Below are 24,644 nucleotides of genomic sequence, written 5' to 3'. Positions count from 1 at the left end.
AGTTGGCCTGCCTTAGAGGGAAATTGGAGCTGTTTGCTGGTGGGAAACTGGGCCAGCAGAGGGTTGTGGAGGATAGGGAAGAAGTGACCTCTGAGTTCCTGTGTGTAAGCCACACCAATTCTTGTGGGGCTGGGCCGGGCCTTCTCATCTGAGATTGTTTTAACTTCAAGGATCTGAGGCACCCCAGAATTTCTACATGGGTTCTGCTCATATTATTGCTCCTATAACAAAGTCTGCTGCCTTGGGCTGGGGTTGTGGCTCAGCAGCAGAGCACTTGCCTCACACGTATGGGGCACTGGGTTCAATCCTCAGCACCACATAAAAGTAAATAAATAAAATAAAAGTATTGTGTCCATTTACAACTAAAAAATATTAAAACAACAACAACAACAAAGTCTGCTGCCTCTTGGGATTCAGATTTGGAGTAGAGGAAGCTCCAAGATGTCGGGACCCTGGGGAGATGTGTGTATAACTGTGTGTGAGGGGTGTTTCCAGATGCAGCTGCCTTACCAGTGGACTCTGCTTTGTACACTGAAATGTTCCCCAAAGTTCCACCTTCAAGGATTTGGGACAAAATCAAGTAATTTTTTTTTTGTAGATCCCTGGCCAGCAGATGCCCATGACCAGGACCTGGACCTCTTGGGGAGTCTGGAGTTGATGCTCAGGAGATATCTCACCATGCCTCTGTGAAGGTCTGTGGATCACACTGAGACCTCAGTTTGGTGGCCCCAATTCCTGCCTCCACACCTGCAAGTACATCATTGTCCCATGCAGCAGCTGCAGAGCTCAGCCTGTTTTATTTTACTTTATTTGTACCTGGAATTGAATACAGGGGCACTTTACCACAGAATCACATCCCCAACCCCTTTTTAAATGTTTTATTTTGAGGCAGAGTCTCTCTGAGTCTTTAGGGCCTTGCTAAGTTGCTGAGTTTGGTCTCGAGTTTGCAATCCTCCTGCCTCATCCTCCCAAGCTGCTAGGATTACAGGCATGTGGCTCTGCGTCCAGCCTGACTTTTTATTAGATGCAAAATTTCCTTTAGCTAGGAATTTTTAAAAAGAAACAAACAAGCAAACAAATTTTTCAGAAGTTCTTCAGCAGCAACAGTCTGAAGACATCACACACAGGCATGTTGATAGTTTCCTAAAAGGGTTTGATACATATTCCTATCCTGTTCTTGGTCTTTCTTTTTACTATTTCTCTCTCTCTCTCTCTCTCTCTCTCTCTCTCTCTCTCACACACACACACACACACACACACACACACACACACACCCTAGCAGCATCTAGGAAATGCTCCATCCTCCTGTTTCAGCCAGGCATGCTCTTGCCTCAGTCTCCTCCCTGCCCTTGGCCTTACTCGGCTCCTCCTGCTCAGCACCTGTAGGTCCGTGGGTTCTGAAGATCAGCCTGCTTCATTAGAAACAGGTCTGATCTGCAGAATAGGTGGAACTAACTCTTTTGTCTTGGTCTAAGTCTGGCTCATGCTGGACTCCTGAAGAGAAGAGACGAAGCATAGCAGGATGTCCACAGAGCCTGGGTGAACGGTACCAGGCACCCTGGAGGGTCTTTGGAAAATGGCATCTGGGGCTTTGTTCTCTTGTTCTTCCAGCAATCTCTGGAAGCAGGGACCATTAGCCCAGGATGAGCACAGGCCCGGGAGGTAATCCATCTGTAGTGAACTGCATCCCACACCAGAGGCTAACTTCTTAGAATGTCTCTGGAAGGTTCCCCTTGCAGTGAGTGTCACCGCAGAAGCTGAAGTGGCAGCACCCAGGCACCCAGAGGCAGCAGGAGCAGGGGGAGCCAGGCTGACGTGTCCGAGGCGCCGCCACAGTCCTGAGCGTTCTCCTGTGAACCCAGAGCAGAGGTGAAAGGGCGGTATCTACAGCAGAGGCACCTTCCCATCCAGAGGGGCAAGGATGGGCAGGGGTCTCTGGGACTAAAGGGACTCAAATCCTGAGAGAGAAGGAAGTTTCAGAAAGTAAAGCCGCCATCTTTCTTAGACCTTTCAGGGGAAAAGTAGAGGCTGCACACTCACTGGAAGCTGAGATCAGGTCTCCCGACCCTGTTGCTTAGGGGTTTCATGGTGGGTTCCTTATGTAGCATAATCGATGAAGTCATTGGCCACTGGTGGCAACTCCATCTCCAATCCCCATCCCTTGCCCAGAAGTCAGGGGATGCGGCTGAAGTCCCAACTCTCTAATATGCCTTGGTCTTTCTGGTGACCAGGCCCCATGCAGGACCTACGGGTCCCAGACACCAGTCATCTCATTAGAACACAAATCACTCTTATTCCAAAGGTCTTAGAAGCATTGTGTCAGGAACCCAGGGACTTAGGCCAAGTGTTGTAACAAAAGATGTCCTTCTCACTCATGTCACCCAGGAAGTTACAGGGGTTTTAGGAGTTCTGTGCCAGGAACTGTACAAAGACCCCTTGTTGTGTCCCCATTTCACATGATATAAATATGAATGCACAGGTATGAATACTTCCCAGTGAGATGCACGTGTACGGTTGTATTCATCAGTGTCCAGATATGCTGGCATCTACAAGAGCACACACACTTGGCAGAGAATGTGGGACAAAGACCAAAACCCATGCCACAGCCCACCCAGCCTCGCACCTCTGGATGAAAGGCATGGCAGGAATCTGGTCTCCGGCGGGGCTTCTGAGAGCGCATCCTGTTACACTTGACAGAGGCATTATGTATAGAACTCACAAGGTCAAGGTCAACCGCTCTGAACCCCTAGAAAAACCTGCCCCTGGTGGGCCCAGCTTCCAAGGATAGGGGAGGAAGGAAGGCTGGCCTCAGCCCTCAAAATCTGAGCCCTCAGTGACATCTGAGCCCACCCTCCCCATCCCACGTATCCTGGAGAATGGGAAGGATATATTTGACTTCTGTGGCCTTCTGCAGGACTGGTGGGAAGACACTGCAGTCACAGGTGGGATCTGTCACCAGCAGGAGCAGGTTGGTCTTGGGAATCTGCTGCATCACAAATATCCTGCAGCAAAGAGGGGGCGGAGGTCAAGGGCTTCCCCAGGCAGGCACGGCAGCCACCATGAGAAGGTCTCTGAGGAGAGAACTGGAGGCTCGGAGTGTGAAAGTAGGGGCACAGGGGAAGGGGCAGAAACGCATGTTGGATCCTGGGCGGAATAGCCCGGGACCAATGACCCAGCCCTACTGACTTACTTTACCATAGCTTTCAAAGTTACATCTGTCCTTTCCTAGAAGATGGAGAAGGTGAGGAAGGAGTTGTTAATGTTTGCAGGGACACTAGGATGCTCCTGAACAGATTGGGCTGTAGGGCTACTCTTGCTTGGGGTATATGGGGAAGTGCAGTGCAAGGATGGGCCACTAGGTGGCACAATGCCACCGCACAGCTCAGGAGGTCTGAGGACAGAGGGGAATGACTGGGAAAGCCAGGTAGGCACAAGGTCCCAGGGCGTTACATAACAAGGACAACTGCCATTCACTGAGCGTTTCCTAGGGGCCAGTGATGTCATACAGACACATTTGTATGCGTATATACACATATGTATACGCTTAGCCTTCACAGCACTCTGTGAGGTTTATATGGCCCTGTGTGGTAGAGGACAAAATGGAGCCTAGGAGAAGTGATTTTCCCAAGGTTTCACAGCGAGGGTGTAGCAGAGCCAGTTTTTAAACTCAAGTCTGTCTACTGGAAAGCACTTGCTTTACATATCCCCATCGACTCTGTCCCTACAGCAAAGCTTTGAGATAAATGCACAAAACAGAAATTGTTCCAAGAAAACTGCTTTGTGTGGTCAAAATCTTGCCTAACATTACGTAGTAGGAAGAGATGGAAACTGAATTTGTCAGAGGCCAACATACGAGGCTTTACACTACAATAGTTAGCTTGGGTCTGGCTGTCTAAGGGACAGCTGGGCGGTCCCTGGGGAACAGGAAGTCTAGCTTTCACAGCCTGGAGGAGGCCATTCCTCTGACCCAGGGCAGAAATCCCTGGGGGTGTGTGGGGGTGTCCTCTGAGGTTTGGGAACAGAAAACCCACCCTCTGGTGGCCTCCCTGCCTTCTTGGGCCAGGGCTGGTGGGATCTAGGGGTCTTGACCCTGGAGCAAGACTGAGGGGCTCCTGCCCGGAGGCTCTGGCCTGGGGGTAGGACACACCACAGACAGGGACAGCAGTGAGAAGGCCGGTCTAGGACCCTCTTCTCTGCAAAGACATATTCTAGGGCAGACCTAGGTTTATTTGTTGCTTCTTTTTTCAGATCTGTGGCGTTGAGTGCATGGCCCCGCTGTGGGCTGACCTGTGCCTCAGCGTAAGGGATGAAGATTGCAGAGGTCCCTGAGGGAGGCTGTGGAATCCTGGCTGTGGGGCCTCAGGCTGGGGGCTATCTTGCCAGGAGTGGGAGCTGGGGACAGGTCAAGTTGCCCAGGGGGTCTTACTTCTGGCAGGCCCCACACTGGATGATGCCGTTGGTCTCCTGGATGGCTGTCTGGTGCACAAACACGGGGTACTCTGTGTCGCAGGGATGCAGCAGCTCCTGCTTCTTATGCTTGTGGGCTGCAGTGGACAGAGGTGCCTCTGTGAGGAAGGGCCCCACAGCCTCCTGAGGGCCTTAACACCTCATGGGTGGCTGCAGAGGCCCTCAACACTTCAACCACGGTGAGCCCCTACTCCTGGTCCATTGCAGATGCTCTCTGGATAGAAAGGTCTCGGGACTGTGCAGGACGGGGAGGTGGGGAGAACGGAGAATAATTGAAGCAGCCTGGGTGTCGGGGACCGTGGAACTCGGATATGAGTGTCACACTAGCTCCTGACCTTGAGGAAGCCATATTCTCTCTTTGGAGGCCTACATCCTCATCATAAGCTGGGGGTGAGAAGTGCCCCATCTCAAAGGTTCCTGAGAGGGACCTGGTGCACCCCTGTTTTGCATCCTCTCCCCTCCAGGCACCGTCCCTCGTCCCTGCTGGAGGGCCCTGGGTGAGCAGAGGTCCTGCTAGGAGCAGCCTTAGTGAGGGGATGCCATACACACCCGGGGCCCACCCTCCTTCACGAGGCGAGGTGAAGCAGGAGGGGTGGCTTGGTGGGTGGATTGTGGTCCCTTCATTCTGAGACCTGACCCCTCCCTTGTGGACACACCTGTGTCCAACTCTCAGGTAGCTAAAACGCCATGCAAGGGCAGCTCCTAGATAGGCCAGGCCCTGCCGGCCCACCCCTGCTACCAGGCCCCAGCTCCTGCTACTGAGCAGTAAAGGGAGGGACAGATCTCTGCACCCAAGGCCACCTGAGCCTGGAGGCCCAGCTCCTGGATGTTGGGGCTCCTTGGTGGATATCAGTTGAGTGTGAAGCCCCTTAGTTCACTAAGACAAGACAGGGGCCCTGGAGACTAGGCAGCTCCTGCAGAGGAGGGGAGAGCAGAGCAGGCCTGCTCAGGCCCAGAGCTGGAAGCAGCACTCCTATTTCTCTGTCACAGGCATTTCCTTTGCTTCTCAGACTAGGGGTGAAATAGGTGGGGCAGGTGGGTGGACACAGGTGGAGCTGGGACAGGGGCTCCTACTAAGGGTTAGCAGGAGGGCCGTTGGTCTCCCTAACTCCTGGACCCAGAAGTTTCCTCCAGACTTTGAAGCCAGTCGGCAAGGAGAAGAGTCCTCAGGGACCGGAAACATCCGCTCAGGCTCCTTTCTGAGCTGAACCTCCAAGGAGGGAGCTGGGTGGCCCTGGAAGTCTCTGGACCTGATTCTTCTCCTCCTGTGGGGTACTGACTCAGCGCTGGGCCTGTCTGCCTGTCACCTGAGCCACTTTGGTGGGTGAAGCATGTCAGTGATAACACTGCTCACAGCCACAACAATAATAGGACGGGGCGGCTTCCCCAAGGTCACATTACTCCTGGCTGGGGCCTTAGGTTCCAGGAAAAGCTGTCCTGAAGAAGTGAAGCTCTGAGCAAGCAAAGGAAGGGACCGTCCTCAGCTTGCCAGATGACAGAGGTTGCATCCCCACCCCATAATGAGGTCCTCTGTTCTTGGCAGAGAGAAGAGGGAGCCGTTTCTAAATGGGCTGTGATACATGGTTCCTGGCTCCTGTCACCAATGTCAAGTGACTGTCCCCAGAGCAGTCCTGTTATGAGTGTGCCTGGGGCCTCCTAAAGCGGCCTGGAAACATGGCAGGGAACGTGGAAATGTGACCCCAGGTCAGAGGTCATCTCCTGGGCCAGAGGCAGCCAGCCCCAGGGGGCAGCAGGAAAGGGAGAGGGAGGAGCAAACCAGAGAGAGGACAGCCATGGACACTGTTCCTTATCACGAAGCTTAACGTTGAGAAAAAGACGGGGCCGGGCTGAGGAGCTGCCCAGGCAACAGGGAAGTTCCAGAGCCCCCTGGAAAAGGTCCTTTTAACATGGACAAGTGGAGCGAATCCTGCTAACAGGAGGTGGCCTTGTGTGGTCGGGGGAGCTCTGAGCCCCCCGAGGGACAGCACATCTGTCTGCTCTCACATTCAAGCTGGGCTCCTCCTCTCCTGGGCCGTGGTGAGCGAGCCTCACACCAGGTGAGAGAAGCTCTTCCTCACTCTGTCAGGACCCTCTCACCATGCCACTGCCTCTGGGGGACTCTGTCCTCAGACACAAGGTCATGGGAAGGGTGTCATCCTCAGGGCCTCCTGGTGACCACTCTCTGGAACCCAGAGCACTGATGAGGCTGATGGACCCTGGGCTGGAGTGCCTGGGGAGACCTGGTGGCCACCCAGCTGCACTTGGTCAGGGCCACTGGACCACACCCTCTTCTCCTCCTGGAGTCTCTTATGTTCCCTGCAGCAGGACCATGCTCTGTGGGATGAGATCTGGGTCCCCAGGAATGGTGCCTGCAACTGGATAAGGGACTTGGGGTCCCCGAGTCAGGGGTGTCCCAGGATGAAGAGCACTCAGCCCTTCTTGGGATGGTTCCTGGAGTGTAGGGTTGAGGGCAGGCCCTTCTCCGCTCCCCAGCCCAAGTGGCCGCCAGGATCTGCCCAGATGATGCTACTTACAGTGATGGAAGACAGTTTTGGCTGTCCGGGGTGTGGGCCCGGCACAGGGTGGACATGGCACAGCACATGGCATGACGTCACACGAGGGCAGGATATCACAGGGTGGTGTGATGTCACATGGAGGGGTGGTGTCCCAAGATGATGTGGTGTCACACAGAGAGGTGAGGGACCCAGGAGTGAGGGGAGACGATGAGAGAAGGCCAGGCAAGATGAAATGATGAATGACGAATGCCTTAGAGCCGCGCCGCCCTCTCACCCACCCACGGCCAAAGGCGTCCAATGAGCTGACCAAAACCCACCTGCTACGCCGTCCTGTCCCGGTACTCACCCTCTGCCACTCTGTCATGCCAGGAGCCCCAGGCACTCCACTCCAGCAGGAGCCTGCCAGACACAAAACTGAGTCTTGGGGACCTACCCACCCTCCCCTCCTGGTCCCTAAGAGGGCTGGAGCTCTCTGGGTGAACAGAGGTCCTGCTAGGAGCAGCCTTAGTGAGGGGATGCCATACACACCCGGGGCCCCGCCCTCCTTCACCTCCTCAGCAGCCTCTTGCTCAAAGGATCCCCACATGAGCTACACGCACATGAAGGCCTCTCCCAGCCCCCACCTCAAGCCCCACTCACAGCAAGAGCTCACTCATCAGCCACTTGGTTGCCATCAGCAGGGCAGAGATTGGCTGGAGTCGGGGAGAGAAAGGACACACCTTTTGCAGCAGGTCCAAGGGGAGAGCACTTGCTCCTCTCAGCTGCCCTTGGACCAGATCGGCGGCTGCCTCAGCACCCTCCTGACCGACACCCCCTCCCCTCCTTGCAGAGGAAGCATCACAAAGCTGACTTAGGTGGGCATTGCCTTTGTGGGTCAGACATCTCTGGCAGGGTTAGAAGTGGCTTTCCATAAGGCTGGTCAAGTCTCACCCTGATGGGCTTGTTCACCAAGGATCCCTGAAGATTTTTGTGGAGCACTGGGCATTGAGGTGGGGGACAGACACTGTCTCTAAATAAAATATATAAAAAAGGCTGGGGACGTAGCTCAGTGGGTAAGGACCCTTGGGTCCAATCCCTGGTACCAAAAGGGGGGAAAATAAAGAGTTAGCCCTGGGGCCTGATGGCCTGCAGCTGGGTGGGAAATGTCCAGGTGACCTCTTTGGAGGACAAGGCAGAGGATGTACATGTGGGGGAGAGAAGGTCACTCACGCTGACCAGGGGCTGGGCTGCGCTGTGGTGGTGATCCGGAAGCTTGCACATGGCCTGGTAGTCATACATAGTCACCCTGAAAATCAGAACCAAGGTGGACTGAGGCCAAGAACCCCTGCCACGCCCTGCCCCTGCCGGAGGCGGGATGGGCATCGTCGTAGAAGAGCTTGCGTTCACCAGGATCCATGACGGTGCCTGAGTTAGGACAGCAGACATGGACTGGGCATGTTCTGAAACGCTGCCTTTGCACTTTAAATGGCTGCAAGAAAAGAGCAGCCCGTGGCTTGCTCCTTTAGCTGGATGGCTTTCCCTCTAGTGCTGAGCTGGGGATGGAGGGTCCCTCCTAGGAATGTCCACGTGGCCATATCCCCCTCTTTGCCTCATGTTGAGCCCCTGGATCCTGAAAAATTCCTTCTGGGACTCTTTGGAGCTGTCACTGAGGGTTTTGGAGTTCAGATGCCGAGATCTGGCTGGTTTGCTGAATATCGGCTCTGTGCCCCACTTACTGGTTGAACACCCCCATGTTGAGCAGCTGGGTCATGACAGCGCCGTCCACCTCCCCCAGAAATCTTCCCGTCTGTGAGGGAGAGAGAGAGAGAGAGAGGAGAGAAAGAGAGCAAGCAGATGAGCAAGCCCACTGAGCCACATCCCCAGCCCTAGTTTGTATTTTATTTATTTAGAGACAGGGCCTCACTGAATTGCCTAGTGCATCGCTGTTGCTGAGGCTGGCTTTGAACTCAGGATCCTCCTGCCTCAGCCTCCCAAGCTGCTGGGATTATAGGAATCTGCCACCGGACCCAGATTGTCATTCATTTCTGGACTCCATAGACACAGCCTACCCTGACCCTGGTCCTCTCAGAGCTGCCCCCTTTACCCTGACTGTGCCCTCTCCCAGTCCCCAGTGTGCTGCCAGAACAGTCTCCTCAGACACAACCTGGGTTTTGTCACACTCTCCATTATCTAGGAAGGAAAGAAGGGAGGGAAGGAGGGATCCTCCTCTCCCTCTCTCCTTTCAAATCAACCGTGTCTGGGGGGCACCCATGACGGTGGCCCCGCAGCACCCCCCAGGGCAGCAAAGCCCCGGGGCTTTAGTTGAGAAGCCAGGCTTGCCCCTGACCTCCAAACCCACCCCTAGTGCCTGGCTCCAGCCTTCTCTGGCCTCTGGATTCTGCTCTTCTCAGCATGGCAGGGTGGAAAGAGCTTGGTGGCTGGCCTTGGATTTGATTGGAATTCAGGTTTAGACTGGGAATAATGTGTGCCATACGGTGGCTCACAGTGAGTGGCAGCTGTCATTACATGAACGTGGGTGTGCCCAATGGGCCGTTCGTTGTCTCTGCCTCAATTACCCTTTCTCAGTCCTCTTATCAAGGAATTTTCCTTCTCTTCCTCCTCTGAGAAGCACTTCAGCAACATGTGGCTGCATGTCCTAGTTCTGTTGTCACCCTGCCTGGGGTATATCCGGTCGTCTTAGGCCTCCATTGCATGGAAAACTGTTCGGGGTCAGGGTCCATGTCTCTCAGTTCCCCACGGTGCCTGGTACCTGGGCACAGTGTGGAACTTGGGCAGGGAAGGGAGGTGGGAGCCTGAGCCCATGGCCACATCAGGTTCTTGGCAGAGTGCTTTCTTGGCTCATGGGCCTGGCTGGCCTTCCCAGGCCTTTGTGAGGGGAGCACTTCCATGGGGTCACACTTTGGCTGGAGGTGACAGGAGATGGCTTGGAGGAGAAAACTGGGTCAACTGAAGGAGGGGCGAGAAGTGAGGAGGAGAGCAGGCCAGGCCGTGGCAGGACCCCCATCACACCTAGAGTCCCTGCTTCTGTGGAATTTCCTCCATAGCCAGCACACTCTATGAAACACCTAGAACAGTGACAGGTGTTATGGCTTCCGATACCAGGAAACTCCACCCTGGCACAGATGGAGGGGCTCGGGCCTGGCTGACCTCAAGGAGAGCCAGTATCGTCCAGGAACCCAGGCAGGGCCTGCGCTGCATAACTGGGGAGCCTCCGGTAACCCTTCTTAAGGAACAAGATTAATTGGAAACAAAGGTCAGTGGGAATGCAGGGCTCCTGTGCACCAGCTCAGCAGAGAAATTCTCTTCCAAATAAGAGTTGCTGCTGCCATATTGGATGACAACCTCAGGGATGCTCCCTTAATATTTAGCCTGCAAATGGGGCCACTTTGAAAACTGGGATAAGGTCAGGGAATGTCATTTTGTAAATTGGAAATAAATAAGAAAATATAGCCCTTGCATCCTACAGCCAGCCAGCCTGCTTGCCTGCCTTTCTTCCTTCCTTCCCTCCTTCCTTCCTTTCTTCTTCCCCTCTTTTTCTTTATTCTCTTTATTTTCTTTCTTTTTCTTTTTTTGGTACTGGGTATTGAAGCCAGGGTGCTCTCCCACTGAGCTACTGTTCCAGCCATTTAATTTTTTTTTTTTTAATTTTGGGACAGGGTCTCATTAAGTTACCCTGGCTGGTCTTGAACTTGCAATCCTCCTGCCTCAGCCTCCCAAATTGGGGAGACTACAGGTATGTGCTGCCATACCCAGTTTCTATGGTATTCTTTGTTTGGAAATAACTCACTTATAAAATTAACATGTAATGATACAAGCCACTAAAAATGAATGCCAAAATCATGATCTCAGAAACTGACAGGTTAATGACAGAAGCAAACAGGAGAAAAACTAGAGCTGGAGGCAAAGACTTGCCTGAGCTCTGCTGTCTCTTGACCTGAATGCCTGACCACCTTTCAGTCACAAGATGCTTACTCATTAGGAGGGTACAATGCAAAAATGAAAGAAATGGACAATAACCAAGAGCACAGACCAGTTTGGACAGACAAGGGCACATTCGCTGTCATAGAGTACAGCTGATGACCAGTGCCTCTGGTGGTGGTATAAACAAGTGAGTGTCCTTTTGTTCAGATTAGGAGGCCTGACGGGGACAGGCATCACTGAAGAGGAAGTGGATAAAGCAGGGGACAACAGAGAGGAATCAAGGGAATTCCAGGCCAGGGACAAACACATGGGAAGGCAAGAGGCATCCAAATCCTGCTGCTCTTCAAGATCCAGCAGTAAGGCCAGATGAAGTTCTTCCTGATCCCTCCAGCTTGAGTGTCCTCTCAGCTGGGTTTGCTCTTTTCTACTCTAGTTATTGTGTATGCATCGAACCTCCATCACTGGACAGCAAGATCCTAGGGGCAGAGACCCACCTCTGACCTCCCTCCCCAGCCTGCAGGGGCTTTATGTTTATTATCCATATTTGCTGAAGGAATGAGAGGGAATGAATGAATGACCTGAGTCTCCTGCTTCCTGGGACAGGGTAGTGGGGTGGAGACCAGGCTCCTGATGAGGCTGGCCAAAATTACTACAAGCCTATCTTAGTCTCTTTCCTAATTCTAGCCTTATTCATCAGTAACCAGTTGTTCAAACATTTTTTTCTGAGAAGCCAGGTCTCTGACCAATGTATCCTGGACATTGGAAAAAATGTATCCACCTCTGCAAATAAACAATTCTGTTTCCCAGAATATGTCATTCAGCAGAAGGTGTCCATTTTCTTCTCCTTATTTAGTAAGGTAGCCTGACTTTAACAATGCTAGCTATGTGCTCAGCTAAAAGAACTACATTTCCCAGAAGCCCCTGCACGGAGGTCTGGCCAATGGAACATGAGCAGTCACAAGAAGGACTTCCGGAATCCACTTAAAGGGAGAGGACTCTGCAGAGAGGCACCGCCCCCCACTGACCCAACCCCCCAGTTATACTCCCCTTTGTCTGGGAAATGGACTAGAAGACAGTACCTTCCCTAGCAATGTTGTCCTCTTGAGGGTGGGGACAGCTGGGGACTCCAGGAAGCCATGCTAGGAGCTTCATTGAGTCTTCTGAGAAGAATCAACCAGTGCTTTGCCTAAGCCACTGCAGTGGGGACTCTATTCTTGACTGCGGAACACACTTCCTAACTGGTAGTCTCTTTTCATTTTTGTTGGAGTGAATTAGTGCCACTTCAACTTTGGGTACCTTGCAATTCAGGACTTGGGGTGGAATATGGAGCTGCACCCACAGCACAACCCTGTAGAGGGGTCTGGCTGCCCAGTGGTGCCTCTTTCCCGGGGGGTAACACATGCATAAGTCATAGTCCACGGGCTGATGCATCTAAAGGGCCTGGGGCTCCCTGAGTTTAAGTCTGCAGTGAGTCTGGGAGGGAGGTTGGGAGGGAGGTGAGGTCCTTTGAGGTACCACCCAGGAACCTGGAGCAGGAAGCAGATGGGCTCTAGGCAGCAAAGAAGCAGAACTAATTAGATTCCTGCTGGTTGGGTGGTTGCCCCTGGACCTGGGCTAATCTCCCTGTCGTGTGAGGCTGTTGCTCATATGTCCCCTGTCCCCAGGGAGAAAGGGTAGTCTCAACTCTAGTGATAGAATGGAAAAAATGCCACATGTCCTCCTTATACCCAGGGACAGCCTCAGTTTCTTCTTCAAAAATGGGGACAAGTATCCTCTTAAGGGGTGTGAGGGTCAGATGTGTCACCGCATGTGAAACTACTGTGCCTGGCTTCCACAGGGATTATTGTCCTTCACTCCCTTCCTCATCTGGCAGCTGAGCTGAGCTTTAGAGTCCCTTGATAACTGCCTTGGGTCACCAGAGAGCCTGCCTCTGCCTAGTCGGGAGGTTGCAGGGTTTTACTTCTGAAGCACTCAGTGGGGCAGGGCCATTTGGGAAGCTGGGGGTAGGGGGGCGTGTGGGGGCTGCTGCTGAGTACAGGGGAGCCCCAAAGACTCAGAGGCGGTGGGGGGGGACTGTGGAACAGGGAAGAAGAGGGGGAGCCCAGGCCCAGGACAGGCACATCTGTGGTGGCAGAAGGTGCCAGGGAGGGAAGGAGGACAGCACAGTGCCTCTGAGAATTCAGGTCCCTCAGAGGAAGGTGATGGAATGAAGCATCCCATTGTCTAGACTTTGTTGCCCTGTGAGGACCATTTTGAAAGCTCTGTGGATGAGTGTTGTTCGCAAACAAATGATAGGAATCTGAATCCCCAGGCCCCCGGTGACAGATCGCTGGAAGCATCATGATGCTTCACAGAGCCCCTGGCACTCCCCTGGCCCAGTCATGTGCCTCTGTCTCTAGACTCCAAATTGAGGGCTATAATCCTGTCAGTCCTGGTCCTTTAAAAAAAGAATGAGCCCTGAGCCTGGAGAGGCCTACTGATAGCCGGCCTGGAACTCCACCAGGAACAGGAGAGAGCCTCAAGTCACTCCCCTGGGCTGGTCGGCAGACTGCAGATGGCTGCCCTGGGACAGGAGCACCCAGGATGAGGAAGGGCTAGGCAGGACTTTAGGAAGGACTTTTGCGCCTAACGCAGCAACAGGCTTAGCTCCCCAAGCCCTTGATGGACCTTGGCAGGGACAAGGAGCAGCCTGAAACTCCTGGCACGTTACCCAGCCAGGAAGGCAGGAGCAGCCAGCCGAAAAGCCCCAGCCACAGCAGCTCGCAGCTGCCTGGGCACTGCTTCTGAAATCTAATCCCGCTCCGAATCACTCCCTGGTGAGCTCCTTAAAGCACAGATTGCCTGAACAAGTCCCTGGGTCTGGGGTGGGGCCCTCAGGCAAGCTCCCAGCCACTGATGCACTGTCTTCCAACCGTGCTCAGAGTTCCAGGGATAAGCGGGGAGGAATGGGGAGGAGGGGATGAATTGAGGAGGGGCTTGTTTGTGTTTGGGGGTAGGGGCAGGTTTGGTAGGGGGTAGGAGTCTGTGGTGGAAGATTCTGAAATGGTTCACAGTGACCCCAGCTTCCTGGTAGTCGCGCCTGTACATGAGGTTCAGTGTACCCTGGACTTAGCAACTGACTTCTAGCTAATGGAAGATGGGAAAGTGATGAGATGTCATTTCTGAGATCATGTTTCAAAGGCCAGTGGCTCCTCCGTTGCAACCCCCCCCCCATCAGGCTCATCCACTCGCTGCTCTGAATAAAGGGGCTGCTCTGTGGTGTAAGCTGCCCTGTGGAGGGACTTGCATGGCCCGGAGCTGAGAGGGCTTCAGGCTAACAACCTTGGGGGAACAGCAGCTGTGCAAGTGAGCTGAGGTGTCTCTGCCCCTGCCAGCGTCTCTTGAGGTGGGCCCCAGGGTTGGGCAGTGTCCTCTTCAGAGCCTAGCTGGGAGGTCCCTGCAGCCTTTAGATCAGGGGTTGGCCTATGAGGGCCCAAGGGGCAAACTTGGCTCACTGCTGGCTTATGTGGGTCCTTGATCTAAGAATGGTTTATTTTCAATGGTTCTTAAAAAATCAAAAGATTAATAACATTTCATGACACATGGAAATTATGTGAAATTTGAATTTCAGTGTCTAGGATAAGATTTTATTGGAACAACGCCACATTCATTTGTTACGCGCCGCCTGTGGCTGCTGTCTCCCTGCACAAGCGGAGCTAAGTGGTCCCCAAACGTGAACTATCTGTCCCTTTACAGAGAACATCGCTGGTCGAGCACAGTCTCTGTGACGTGGCCCTCCTCTCCTTGCCACCCTTCCATCCCAATGTCCCAGCTTGGCTTCACCCTCTGAAACTCTTTAGGCCCAGGCTTGATCCTCGGGCCCTCGAAAGCCAGTACCACAGAACCTACACGGCCGCTCTGGATTGCCCAGGCAGCAGGGAGCAGAACATGAATGACTGAGGGCATCAGATGGTCCCGAGCCTTGTTCTAACCACTTGGTTTCGAATTCTGTCACCACCCATTTTTCTGTCAGAGCAAGTGGGAAATACTAAGATGGACTGGTGCTCAGGCTAGGGAAGAGCCCCGTGGCCAAAAAGAGGCATGAAAAAGAAAAGGGGAAAGAAGGGCAGGCAGAGGGAGGTGGCCAGGGGACCTCAATGGCTAATGAGCAGCAGGGGTCCTGCGAAGCATCCCTATCATGGGCCCAGCCCCACCCCAGCCAGGGGAAAGCCAAGGAAACCACATTTCTCTCTACTACTCTTGCTGCTGAAGGCCATTTAAAAACTATCCTTAAGGAATCAGATTCCAAGACCCTTGGGCTTCTCCTCTTCCTCAGTTGCCACTTTTCTCAGTCTCCTTCGGATGTTCTGGCTCTGGTTCCTGCCATATCCTGACACCTTCTTTGGGCTTAAGCCCCCTTCCAGTGGGGCCAGACCGCTGCCTCGAGGGGCAGAGAGATGGCCTCAGCCCTAACCCGGGTCAGCAACATCTCCAATTCCTGCAGCTCTGCCAGTACCCAGCACCCAGAGTCAGGCTCAAGAGGACCATAGGCATTACCCTGATTTTTCTGAGGGGGAAACTGAGGCACAGATAATGGAAGTTGCTTGCCCAAATCATGTTTTGAATAAGTGGCAAACCCCGTGCTGAACCAAACACCATATCCCTTCCACTGAGGTTCATTTAGAGGCCATTTGGATACTTCTGGGCTTGGTACAAGGAAATACTTCAGGTGAATATATTCAGATTTGGTTCAGGTTTGAATAGGCTTCTTTTTCAGTTTGATTCCTGAATAAATAAATATTTAATATGGGGACCCAATTTGGGGCTCAGCAAATATGCCTTTGTGAACGCATGCAGGGTCCAGGGAGTGGTCCACGGCCACAGGGAGGATTGGGGGGTGCAAGACAGGCTGTTGGGCAAGAAAAGATCACGCCCATTTCCTTGCTTCCCCTGTAACAAATTAAGGGTCAGGTTTGATGTCTAGAATAGAATTTTCTAGAAAGGAAGTCCAGAAAGGAGAAGAATGCAGGGTGGGGAGGCCCAGTCCTTCTGGGGCCATGGTGGTGGAAAGGGTGGAGGAGGGATGGGGGATTGAGATGGTGAGCAGAGGGCTGCTTAGAACTGTGGATGGATGACCCTCAGAAAACACGGTGCATGGGCTGGGGTGTGGGTCCGTGGTCGAGCGCTCACCTAGCACGTGTAAGGCCCTGGGTTTGATCCTCATCGCCTCATAAAAAATAAACAAATAAAATAAAGATACTGTGTCCATCTACAACTGAAAAAAGAAAACATGGTGCAGTGCCGCCCGGCAGGCCCCAAGGGGTTTATTTATGAGCTGTCTCATCCCTGTGTGGTGGCAACACTTTCCCTCCTAACCAATGGAGGCCAGGTAAGCTACAGATGAAATAAAGAAGTGATATTTGCTCTGACCACCTGAGTGGGAAGTGTTCCAAGGGTTGTAATCTCACTGTGTTGACTCTGGGCTCAGGAGAACCGTGCCCTTCAGACCCTACACCCCAGTTCCCTCAGAGGCAGGGTCCATAGCCCTCTCTTGGGCTGAGGCAGCTACTCGTGGTCTTGATTCTTCCTCCTGCCCTTTCTCCCCAGGTCTAGCTCCCCAGCAACCCACCTCCTGCGACCTCTCCGAGATCAGAATGAAGCCATTGTTGTCCACGACGAAGCAGTCCAGGTCCTGGGGGCAGTCCGGAAGGGAGGTCATGGCCGACCCTGCCACAGACCTCCTCCTCCTGCCCGTCCTTCGGGTTTGGGAAGGCTGGCTTTGGTGTTGGATGAAAAGATTACCCCTTTGAAGCCCAGCACTGCCGGGAAGGAAGGAGGGCACTCGGGACAGAGGGAAGCTAGCCCATGGAGGGCACCTGGGGAGGGCCACAGCTCCCACCCCACCCTCTTCACCTGGGAAGAACTTACACTGTCCCTGCAGCTCTTTGGGCATGGCTCACCCATAGCACTGCACTGGAAGGAAGAAGAGAAACTGCGAGTGGCAAACAGCTGTGTGTGTGTGTGTGTGTTGTACATATGTGGTGGGTGTGCGTGTGTGTGTGCATGGTAGGTATGTTTGTGAATATTGTATATGGTTCATTTGTGGTGTGTGGCTATATGGGGAGAGGTAGAAGTGTCTAAAGGATACTTGTGTGTGTGTGCATGTGTGTGTGCATGTCTATGTATGGTGTTTATTGTGAGGTGTGTGTATACAGTACGTGTGTTATGTGGAGGGTCTACGTGTGTGTGTATATGAGCATGCTGTGTGTGGTATACGTGTGCTATGTATGCATCGTATGTGTGTCTGTACGATACCGTGTGTGTGTGTGTGTGTGTGGCATGTGTGTTGTATATGGAGGGTGTACGTTTGGCATGTGTGGGGTGTGTGAGAGCATGCATGTGTGGTATACATGTGGTGCGTGCTGTGTGTGGTGTGTTTATTGCATGTAGAGGGTCTACGAGTGGCGTGTGTGTGGTGCGTAGGACGGTGTGTGTGTGGTAGGTGTGTGTGTGTGGTAGGTGTGTGTGTGTGGTAGGTGTGTGTGTGGTAGGTGTGTGTGAGGTAGGTGTGTTTGTGTGGTAGGTGTGTGTGTGTGGTGCGTAGGATGGTGTGTGTGTGGTAGGTGTGTGTGTGGTAGGTGTGTGTGTGTGGTGCGTAGGACGGTGTGTGTGTGGTAGGTGTGTGTGTGTGGTAGGTGTGTGTGTGTGGTAGGTGTGTGTGTGGTAGGTGTGTGGCACTGAGAAGCAGACCCTTGCTGGCTGGCAGCTGCCCAGGCCAGCGAGCAGGCTCTTCTAAGGTGGCCTTGGCCCCTGCAGCCCACAGGCCTCCTGTGCTTGGTGAGGGGAGAGGGTTGGTGGCATTGCTGGAAGCCTCCTGGGATGGCTCCATGTGGCCCTGGGTCCCTGGGTGGCTCTCCCCAAACTTGCCCAAGGTGGGCCACAGTAGCCAGTAAGTGGGGAGCAGAGGAGCCTCACACAGGAGGAATGGGTAAAGGCCGACTGGGGAGCCCAGAGAGGCTGAGGCCAGGTGCTCTGTGGGGCAGAGGGGAGGGCAGGTGGAGAGCAAGGCCAGCAGGCATCTGGCTTCTCAGGGGCCTAGACAGCAGTGGTTCTGGGCCTTGGAAGGGAGGAGGACAGCGCAGGGTGGGCAGGGCTGTGAGGCTCTGGGGCAGCAGAGGTGCCATGGTCTGCACTGGGAGAGAGCACTGGGGTGAGGAGGGACCAGAGGTGGAGGCCTGGCCTGCACATGGGGGAGCCACAGGGAGCAGAGAAGGAAGTATCCGGGAGACACCCCATGGTGGCTGAGGAAGGGTCCAGGTGGCAGGTGAGAAGCAGAGCCCTGCCTCACGGGAAAGCTTGTTGTGTCTTCTGTCCCTGACCTGGCCAGGAGCGGTCACCTACCTGCTCTGTGGCTGCCCAGAACTGGCGCTGGAGGAATTCCACCTTCATTTGGATTCCCACCGCTGCAGGGAGGCAGGAAGAAGGAGGGCAAGGCCAGGGGGGTGTTTTTGGGGAGGGGGTGGTGGAGGGAAGAGAGAGTGAAGAGAAAAAAATAGAATCAAGTTAGAGAAGACGCATCAGCAGGAACTGAGGGGGGGGATAGCACCCGGGCAGGCAGGGAACGGATGGAGGGCTGAGTCAGACGGCAGAGTGTGAATCTGAGGCTCTTGGGGAGTGGGAGGGGTGGGGGGGAGAAAAGAAGACAGGCTGGCAGTGTCTATCTTCCCATGGGAAGAACAATACCAGAATATGTCCCAAGAGGAGAGAGACGAGGCTCCAAGAGTCCAGAGAACAGTAGGGACAGACTTGTCCTCACGTCCCTGGGAACTTTACCCCCCCTTCTCACAGATGGAACAACGGAGGCCAGAGAGACCAAGCCCATTGTGCAAGATCAGGAGACCCAATGCGGCAAAGTGAGACTAGAATTCACGTCCATTCTATGTTGGGCACCTGACAAGGTTACTTAGATCTTACTCCTGGTTTGACAACCTCTTACATCTAATTCCTGCTCAGAATTTTCACCATATTGGATAAAAACTCTCCTTGCAGAAAATCCTGATCAGATTTACCCAGATCTGCAGGCAGTTCCCAGGAAACCAGAGATGCTGTCAGTGCACAAATATTACTCCTTTGATGACACCTTGTACCGGGGCCACCCCTGTCTCTTTGATTCCCAAGCCGGCTCGGAGAACCCAAGCAGCTGCTCACACAGTCAGAGAAATCCAGGACAAAGAGCTCCAGGAAAACTTGGGGCCAAAGAATAGACAGAAAAGTCAGGTTCTACTGAACAGAAAAAGAATTTTAAAAGTAGGACAACTTCTTGGTGTCTGGCATAACAATATAAAAATGACTTGGGTGCTTAGGATGCGTCAGACACTTTACAGGCATAAGCTTCTTTAATCCCTCCAGCAGACCTGGACTGTTACTCTGACTTTCCAAGCAGAGGAAACAGAGGTTTTTGCAGCAGTTATATCACTTGCCTGGGTCACCCAGCTAGAAAAGGACAGAACCAGGGCTCTAACCTGGGTCTGTCTCTAAGTTGGTTTTTTTTTTTTTTTTGATATCAGGGATTGAACCCAGGGACACTTAACTACTGAGTCATATCCCCAGCCTTTTAAAAATATTTTATTTAGAGACAGGGTCTCACTGAATTGCTTAGGGCCTTGCTCAGTTGCTGAGGCTGGCCTCAAACTCACAATCAGCCTCCCAAGCTGCTGGAATTACAGGCGGGCACCACCGTGCCCAGCTGTCCCTTGGGTTCTTGACCTCCCTACTCTCAGCACCTGGATTCCAGTCCTGACAGTCAAGACCGGGCTGCAGAGAACAGGCAAGCCTCTCTTCCACTCTGAGCTTTGTATTTCTCCTTTGTAAAGTGCACACGGATCTGGGTTCTCAACCATTATGCCACAAGCATGAGAAATTCTCAAGTGAACCCGGTGGCCATGGGAGAGATTTTCCATCACCATCACCCTGAGTTCCTCAGTACCCAGGTGGCTCTTCCACAATGCACTAGAGTTCCAGTACTGCACAAGGTGCAGAGTTGCCTCAGTTTGATCTTCAGTCTGGAAAGAGTCCAGAGGAATATGATGATGGGGTGGGGGAGAGGCCAGGGAAAGGTCAAGGGGCCAGAGTTCTAGGCTGAATTTTTCAGGCTTGTGATCTCTGGATTTGTTTCTCCAGGTGTAAAATGAGTCATGATTATTGTTACCCTAGAAAAGCAGAATGAGATCAAGTGAGATGATGGGTGAGTCCTCTATTCCAGACTGGAGCCTCGTTCTTCAAACTTCAGTGTGCATCAGAATCACCTGGAAGGTTTGCTATGCCCCATCTCAGAGTTGTCATTTGGGAGGTCTGGGGTCAGGGGGCGCTTGAGAATTTGCATTTCTAGAGTGTTCCCAGGTGATGCTGCACTGCAGCTCCTGCGACTATATTTTGGGAACTATATTTTGTTCAGAAGCATCCTTGTGTAATGGGGCTTTCTAAGATGATGGAGGTGCTGTCCCAAACGGGAGACAAGCTGCATTCCTAAGAACTTGAAATGTGTCTAGTGAGACCAAGGACGTGAATTTTTAAAATGTTATTTAATTTTAATTTATGTCTACGTCAGAAGCCACATGAAGTTGATGGCCATCTTGTTGGACAATGTGGTGCCAGAGCTAATCTGAATTTGCAGATGAAGAAACCAATGTCCCGAGAGGCCCCTCTGCTCCCTTGAATCCCAGGCAGTCTTGTGGCCGCTCCTGGCTAGCCAACTTGGATGGGTCCTGTGATGTGGGAGCATCTGAGTTCTTTAGGGACTTCTTTGTTGCTTCAAGGTCCAGGTGGCTGACAGGACTGGGCATGAAGGGATGGGGGACCCACTTGTTGGCTCATGGCAATGACAAAGGACGCAGATGGGGTACACCCCAGCAGGTGAGGGATGCTTGGGCCCTCCTGCCACTCACATGTCTCCCTAAGGCTGCAGCCCTCCCTCTCCTCTTGATGTTCGTTTGCACAGATTTCTTTCTCCTGTAGAAACAGGCTGAGTGAAAGATGATGACCCTTCTACACGTTGTCAGAGGGGAATTGTACCAATGCTTAAAACAAGGAAGCATATTTGACCCCATCCTTGACTCCGTGGTCAAAGAGGTCGCAGATTATTCCTGGAATGAGACTCTGCCTTTATCCCCAGGTGGCTCAGGGCCAAGTCTTGCGGAATCACGAGGTTTCTGAGCTGAAAGAAGTTGTATGACTTTAACACAAGGAGCCCGGAGAAGGTGGGGGCCAATTCTTCCCAAATGAAGGTCAGGTTTTGAGGGTTCATGGGCAGAAATGTGGGAATGGAGCACAGAGCAGGTTCTCCCCACCAGGTTCCATCTCCTGAGCCGGACCATCAGCTCCAAAGCAAGCTCTGTGTCCTTGGCACCTGGGAAACCTTCACAAAATTCAGGACATTCCAACTGCCTCCTGACATGTTGTCTCCCCCCGGGTCACCCATGGGCATTTCAACCTTGACATGCTCAGAAACAAACTCCGGGCTTTCCTTCCAAGCCCTGGTCCTCCTTGGGACTTTGCCATTTCAAAACACATTCTCAACCTAATCGTTTTCCCTCAGTTTACCCAAGTTCAGCTGACTGTGGTTCCAGAACCCTGTGTCCACCTCTCCCTATCTCCACTGTTACCACTGTTGGCCAAGCCAATCTCTCTCCTGCTTGGATTAATGCAATAGGCTTTTAAGAAGTCTCCCTGCTTCCCACTCTGGCCTCTCCATGATCCACTCTCCACCTAGCCATGAGAGTGATCTTTCTGAAGATCAAATTGCACCACTCCTTTGCTTAAATGGCTTCCGTTGTCCCTAAAACAAAATCTAAACTACTGTGTAATGTGGTCTACAAGATCCTACATGCGCCAGCCTTGCGGCGGGGTGGGGGGAGGTGTCTCTGATTTCAGCCTGAATCACTTTCTTCCTCAAACATGTTGACATTATTCCCACGCCAGGGCATTTGCATCAACTCTTCCTTTTCCTTGGAATGCCATTCCCCTTGAACTCTACATGGCTGGCTTCTTATCATCAGATCTGAGCTCAAACGTCATCTCCCGGCATAGCCCTCCCTGACCTCAGATAGAGCAGTACTTCCCTTCACCATTCATCCTCTGTCTTGTCATTCTTTTTATTTCTCAATGGCATAATTTATCTGTTTTTGTCTGTCTCACCTCCCATTGGAATGGAGCACACAGCAGGCAAAAAGGATCGAGTTCCTTCTGAGCACCTAGTATAATACCTGTCACATAGTGGGGATCCATATATATTTCTTGGGCTAAATACATAAAATCAAATTGAGTCACCTGCTTGACTGGAAGCAAAATTCTACTAGACTCACTGTCCCTTATCTCTGAGGTTCAGGACCTCCTTCCTCCCTGCTGAGCCCTGCCCTGTTGCTGATAATGGACTTGTCATCTTGAAGATTTAGCTGTGCTCAGAATTTCTTCTTGGAGGCAATCCACTATGAAATGGGAGATTTAAGTGAGACATGAAGAACAACTTCCTCCTGGTAAGAACTATAAGATGCTGAAAACAGGACTTGGTATAGAGGAGAGAAGATAGGGAAGATAATGATTAGGGAACATGGAAATCTCTTTGGCAATGGATCAGCTCTGCCATGCCCACGGGCGTGCACGCCTTCCCTTTAATGATTTCAAATTCTTCTTCTTTTTTTTGTACAAGAGATTGAATCCAAGGGCACTTAACCATCTACACCTCTTTTAACTTTTTGTCTTGAGGTAGGTTCTTGCTAAATTGCTTAGGGCCTTAAATTGCAGGAGCTGACCTCAAACCTTCCATCCTCCTGCCTCAGCCTCTAGTCATTTCAAATCCTTCTGTTCCAACCCTGCTTCACACCACATGGTGCTTTTCCTTCCCAGGCCCAGAGAGAGCTCAGTCCTCTGTCCTTGCTGAAGCCTCACCCGGGAAGAAGACCACCCTAGGAGCCTCCCGCTAGCCTGCAGGAGTTGGGCTGTTCCTGTGTTTGCAGAGGAGTGCAGAACTCTTGGTGAGGGAAAACAGGGAGTTCTAGACCTTTCCAGGTGGCTTCCCCCAGGGTGGTAGGAAGAGACCTTCTCTGAGCCTGTGCCTGGTGGCTCCTATTTTAGACCTTGACCTTGACCTTGGTTCTCAGGGAATTGGCCATAGCCTGATAGAGGACAGATCCCAGCCTCCTGCCCCAGTCTGCCTGGATCCCCTCCCCGCCCAGCCTCCTGCCTTCCCTCTCTTGCTGTCTCTCCACGGTGCTGCTCTTGCGCCTCAGCCCTGCTTGCAACCTAGCAAATCACCTCAATAAGGCCATCGGCGGCAGACGACCTGTCAAGCTGTGCGTCTTTGCTCCACGTCCTGGCTGGCACTCAGTGCTTCTTCATCATGAGGACAGGAGAACAAAACAGCCCTACCCACACATGGGCATGACCCACATATGACCACACACGTGTATGCAGACATGACCACACACTGGTGCATACATGGTTCACGCGTGCAGAATGACCCTTGTGGAGGGCCATGGTCTCCAAAAGTCAGAGACTTGCCCTCTTCCCTCCTGGCTCTTGCATCTGCTCTGAGCTTCATCCTCTTAACCCAGCCTGTGGGGTCAACTAGACCTGGGTGGTGGGATGGGAGGGGCTCGCCTTCTATAACCCTGAGCCAGCAGGTGCACAGTGAATACCTGTGTCACAGAGTGCGGGGGGCAGGGGCAGACCGAAGACCTCAGTCCACCTGCTCATTCCATAGGACAGGAATGAGAAGACCCAGGGCTGCGGAGCCAATCACCTAGTCAACAGCTACTGGACATTAAGAGCAGTTGATAAGGAGGTGCTGGCATGGACATGGACTGGGGGAGGCAGGGTCCCTCTTCTGGAACAGGACACAATACAGGAAGGAGAAGAAACCACCCACAGAAAGCCACCTCACAACTTCCTCTCGATAACGTGGAAGCGGACCACAGTAAGGGGGGGAGAGGGGAAGAGAGATGTTCAGTAGGTTGGACAAAGGGAAATGAAGGGAAGGGAGGGGAGAGAGGGAAATGGAAGGCAGGGGGATGAATGTGAAGGTATTTTCTTGTGACTTATATGAATACACCATAGTGACTCCCACCATCACATATATCCACAAAAATGGGGTCCTAATTAGAATAAGATGTATTCCATGCTTGGATAATTATATCAGAGTGAATTCTACTGCATGTATAACTAAAAAGAACACCAAAGAAAAAGAACAAAAGAGAAGGGTGGCCCGGAGAAAATGCCATAGATGAGAGAAGAAGGTTGAGACCTGTGAAATCAGCAGGGACACTTGGTAGCAGAGGTGACATTCTGGTTGAGGTTTTAAGAAAGGAGCTGCCCCTGGGCAGGAAGAGCACTGTAGCTCAGTGCTTTCCTGAGGTGGGGAGTTGGGGGCTGTTTGGGGGAGATGGGAGCCTGCCTTGCTTGAAGGGCAGGATGCCTGGGACACCTGTGCAGGGTGAGAGGCAGGGACTTCCCAGGAAGTGAAGGAGGTTCTCCACTCCTCCAGGGATAGTAGCCCTGCCTCTGCTTCCTGGAGTTACCTGACAGAGGGGACAGAAAAAAAGGTGTAGGAGCATTGTGTGCGGCATCCTGAGTTAAGGAGGGTCTTTGACCCATAGCCCCAGTCCTAATGGTGAAACAAAAGAAGAGTATGGGGATACTCATATACCCCATGCTGAGCCATCTGCTGGCCAGGAGGCTCTCAGAGAACTGGCAAGGTGTCACATGGGG

The 24,644-nt window shown here is 52.7% G+C and overlaps 1 protein-coding gene across 2 annotated transcripts in view; it reads right to left on the bottom strand.

The window, feature by feature from the left end:
* Positions 1 to 1,003: 1,003 nt before the first annotated feature.
* Positions 1,004 to 24,644, bottom strand: part of Cacna2d4 (calcium voltage-gated channel auxiliary subunit alpha2delta 4) — a 109,279-nt gene continuing 85,638 nt past the window's right edge. Inside the window, exons 27-38 of one of the 2 annotated variants that reach the window (XM_048787712.1) lie at positions 18,285 to 18,346; positions 16,812 to 16,856; positions 16,513 to 16,575; positions 8,699 to 8,769; positions 8,193 to 8,268; positions 7,623 to 7,675; positions 7,330 to 7,382; positions 7,002 to 7,022; positions 4,427 to 4,544; positions 2,890 to 3,002; positions 2,624 to 2,706; positions 1,004 to 1,850 (exon numbers count right to left, since the gene is read on the bottom strand). In XM_048787712.1, coding sequence (XP_048643669.1) covers positions 1,746 to 1,850; positions 2,624 to 2,706; positions 2,890 to 3,002; positions 4,427 to 4,544; positions 7,002 to 7,022; positions 7,330 to 7,382; positions 7,623 to 7,675; positions 8,193 to 8,268; positions 8,699 to 8,769; positions 16,513 to 16,575; positions 16,812 to 16,856; positions 18,285 to 18,346 — 863 coding nt within the window. In that variant the 3' untranslated portion in view covers positions 1,004 to 1,745. The remainder of the gene's footprint in view (positions 1,851 to 2,623; positions 2,707 to 2,889; positions 3,003 to 4,426; positions 4,545 to 7,001; positions 7,023 to 7,329; positions 7,383 to 7,622; positions 7,676 to 8,192; positions 8,269 to 8,698; positions 8,770 to 16,512; positions 16,576 to 16,811; positions 16,857 to 18,284; positions 18,347 to 24,644) is intronic. The other variant, XM_048787713.1, reaches the window with a different exon arrangement.

Source organism: Marmota marmota, unplaced genomic scaffold (assembly GCF_001458135.2).
Source record: "Marmota marmota marmota unplaced genomic scaffold, marMar, whole genome shotgun sequence".
Lineage (NCBI taxonomy): Eukaryota > Metazoa > Chordata > Mammalia > Rodentia > Sciuridae > Marmota > Marmota marmota.
The sequence above is the reverse complement of the archived record's forward strand: the minus strand, read 5'-3'. Positions and strand labels throughout refer to the sequence as shown.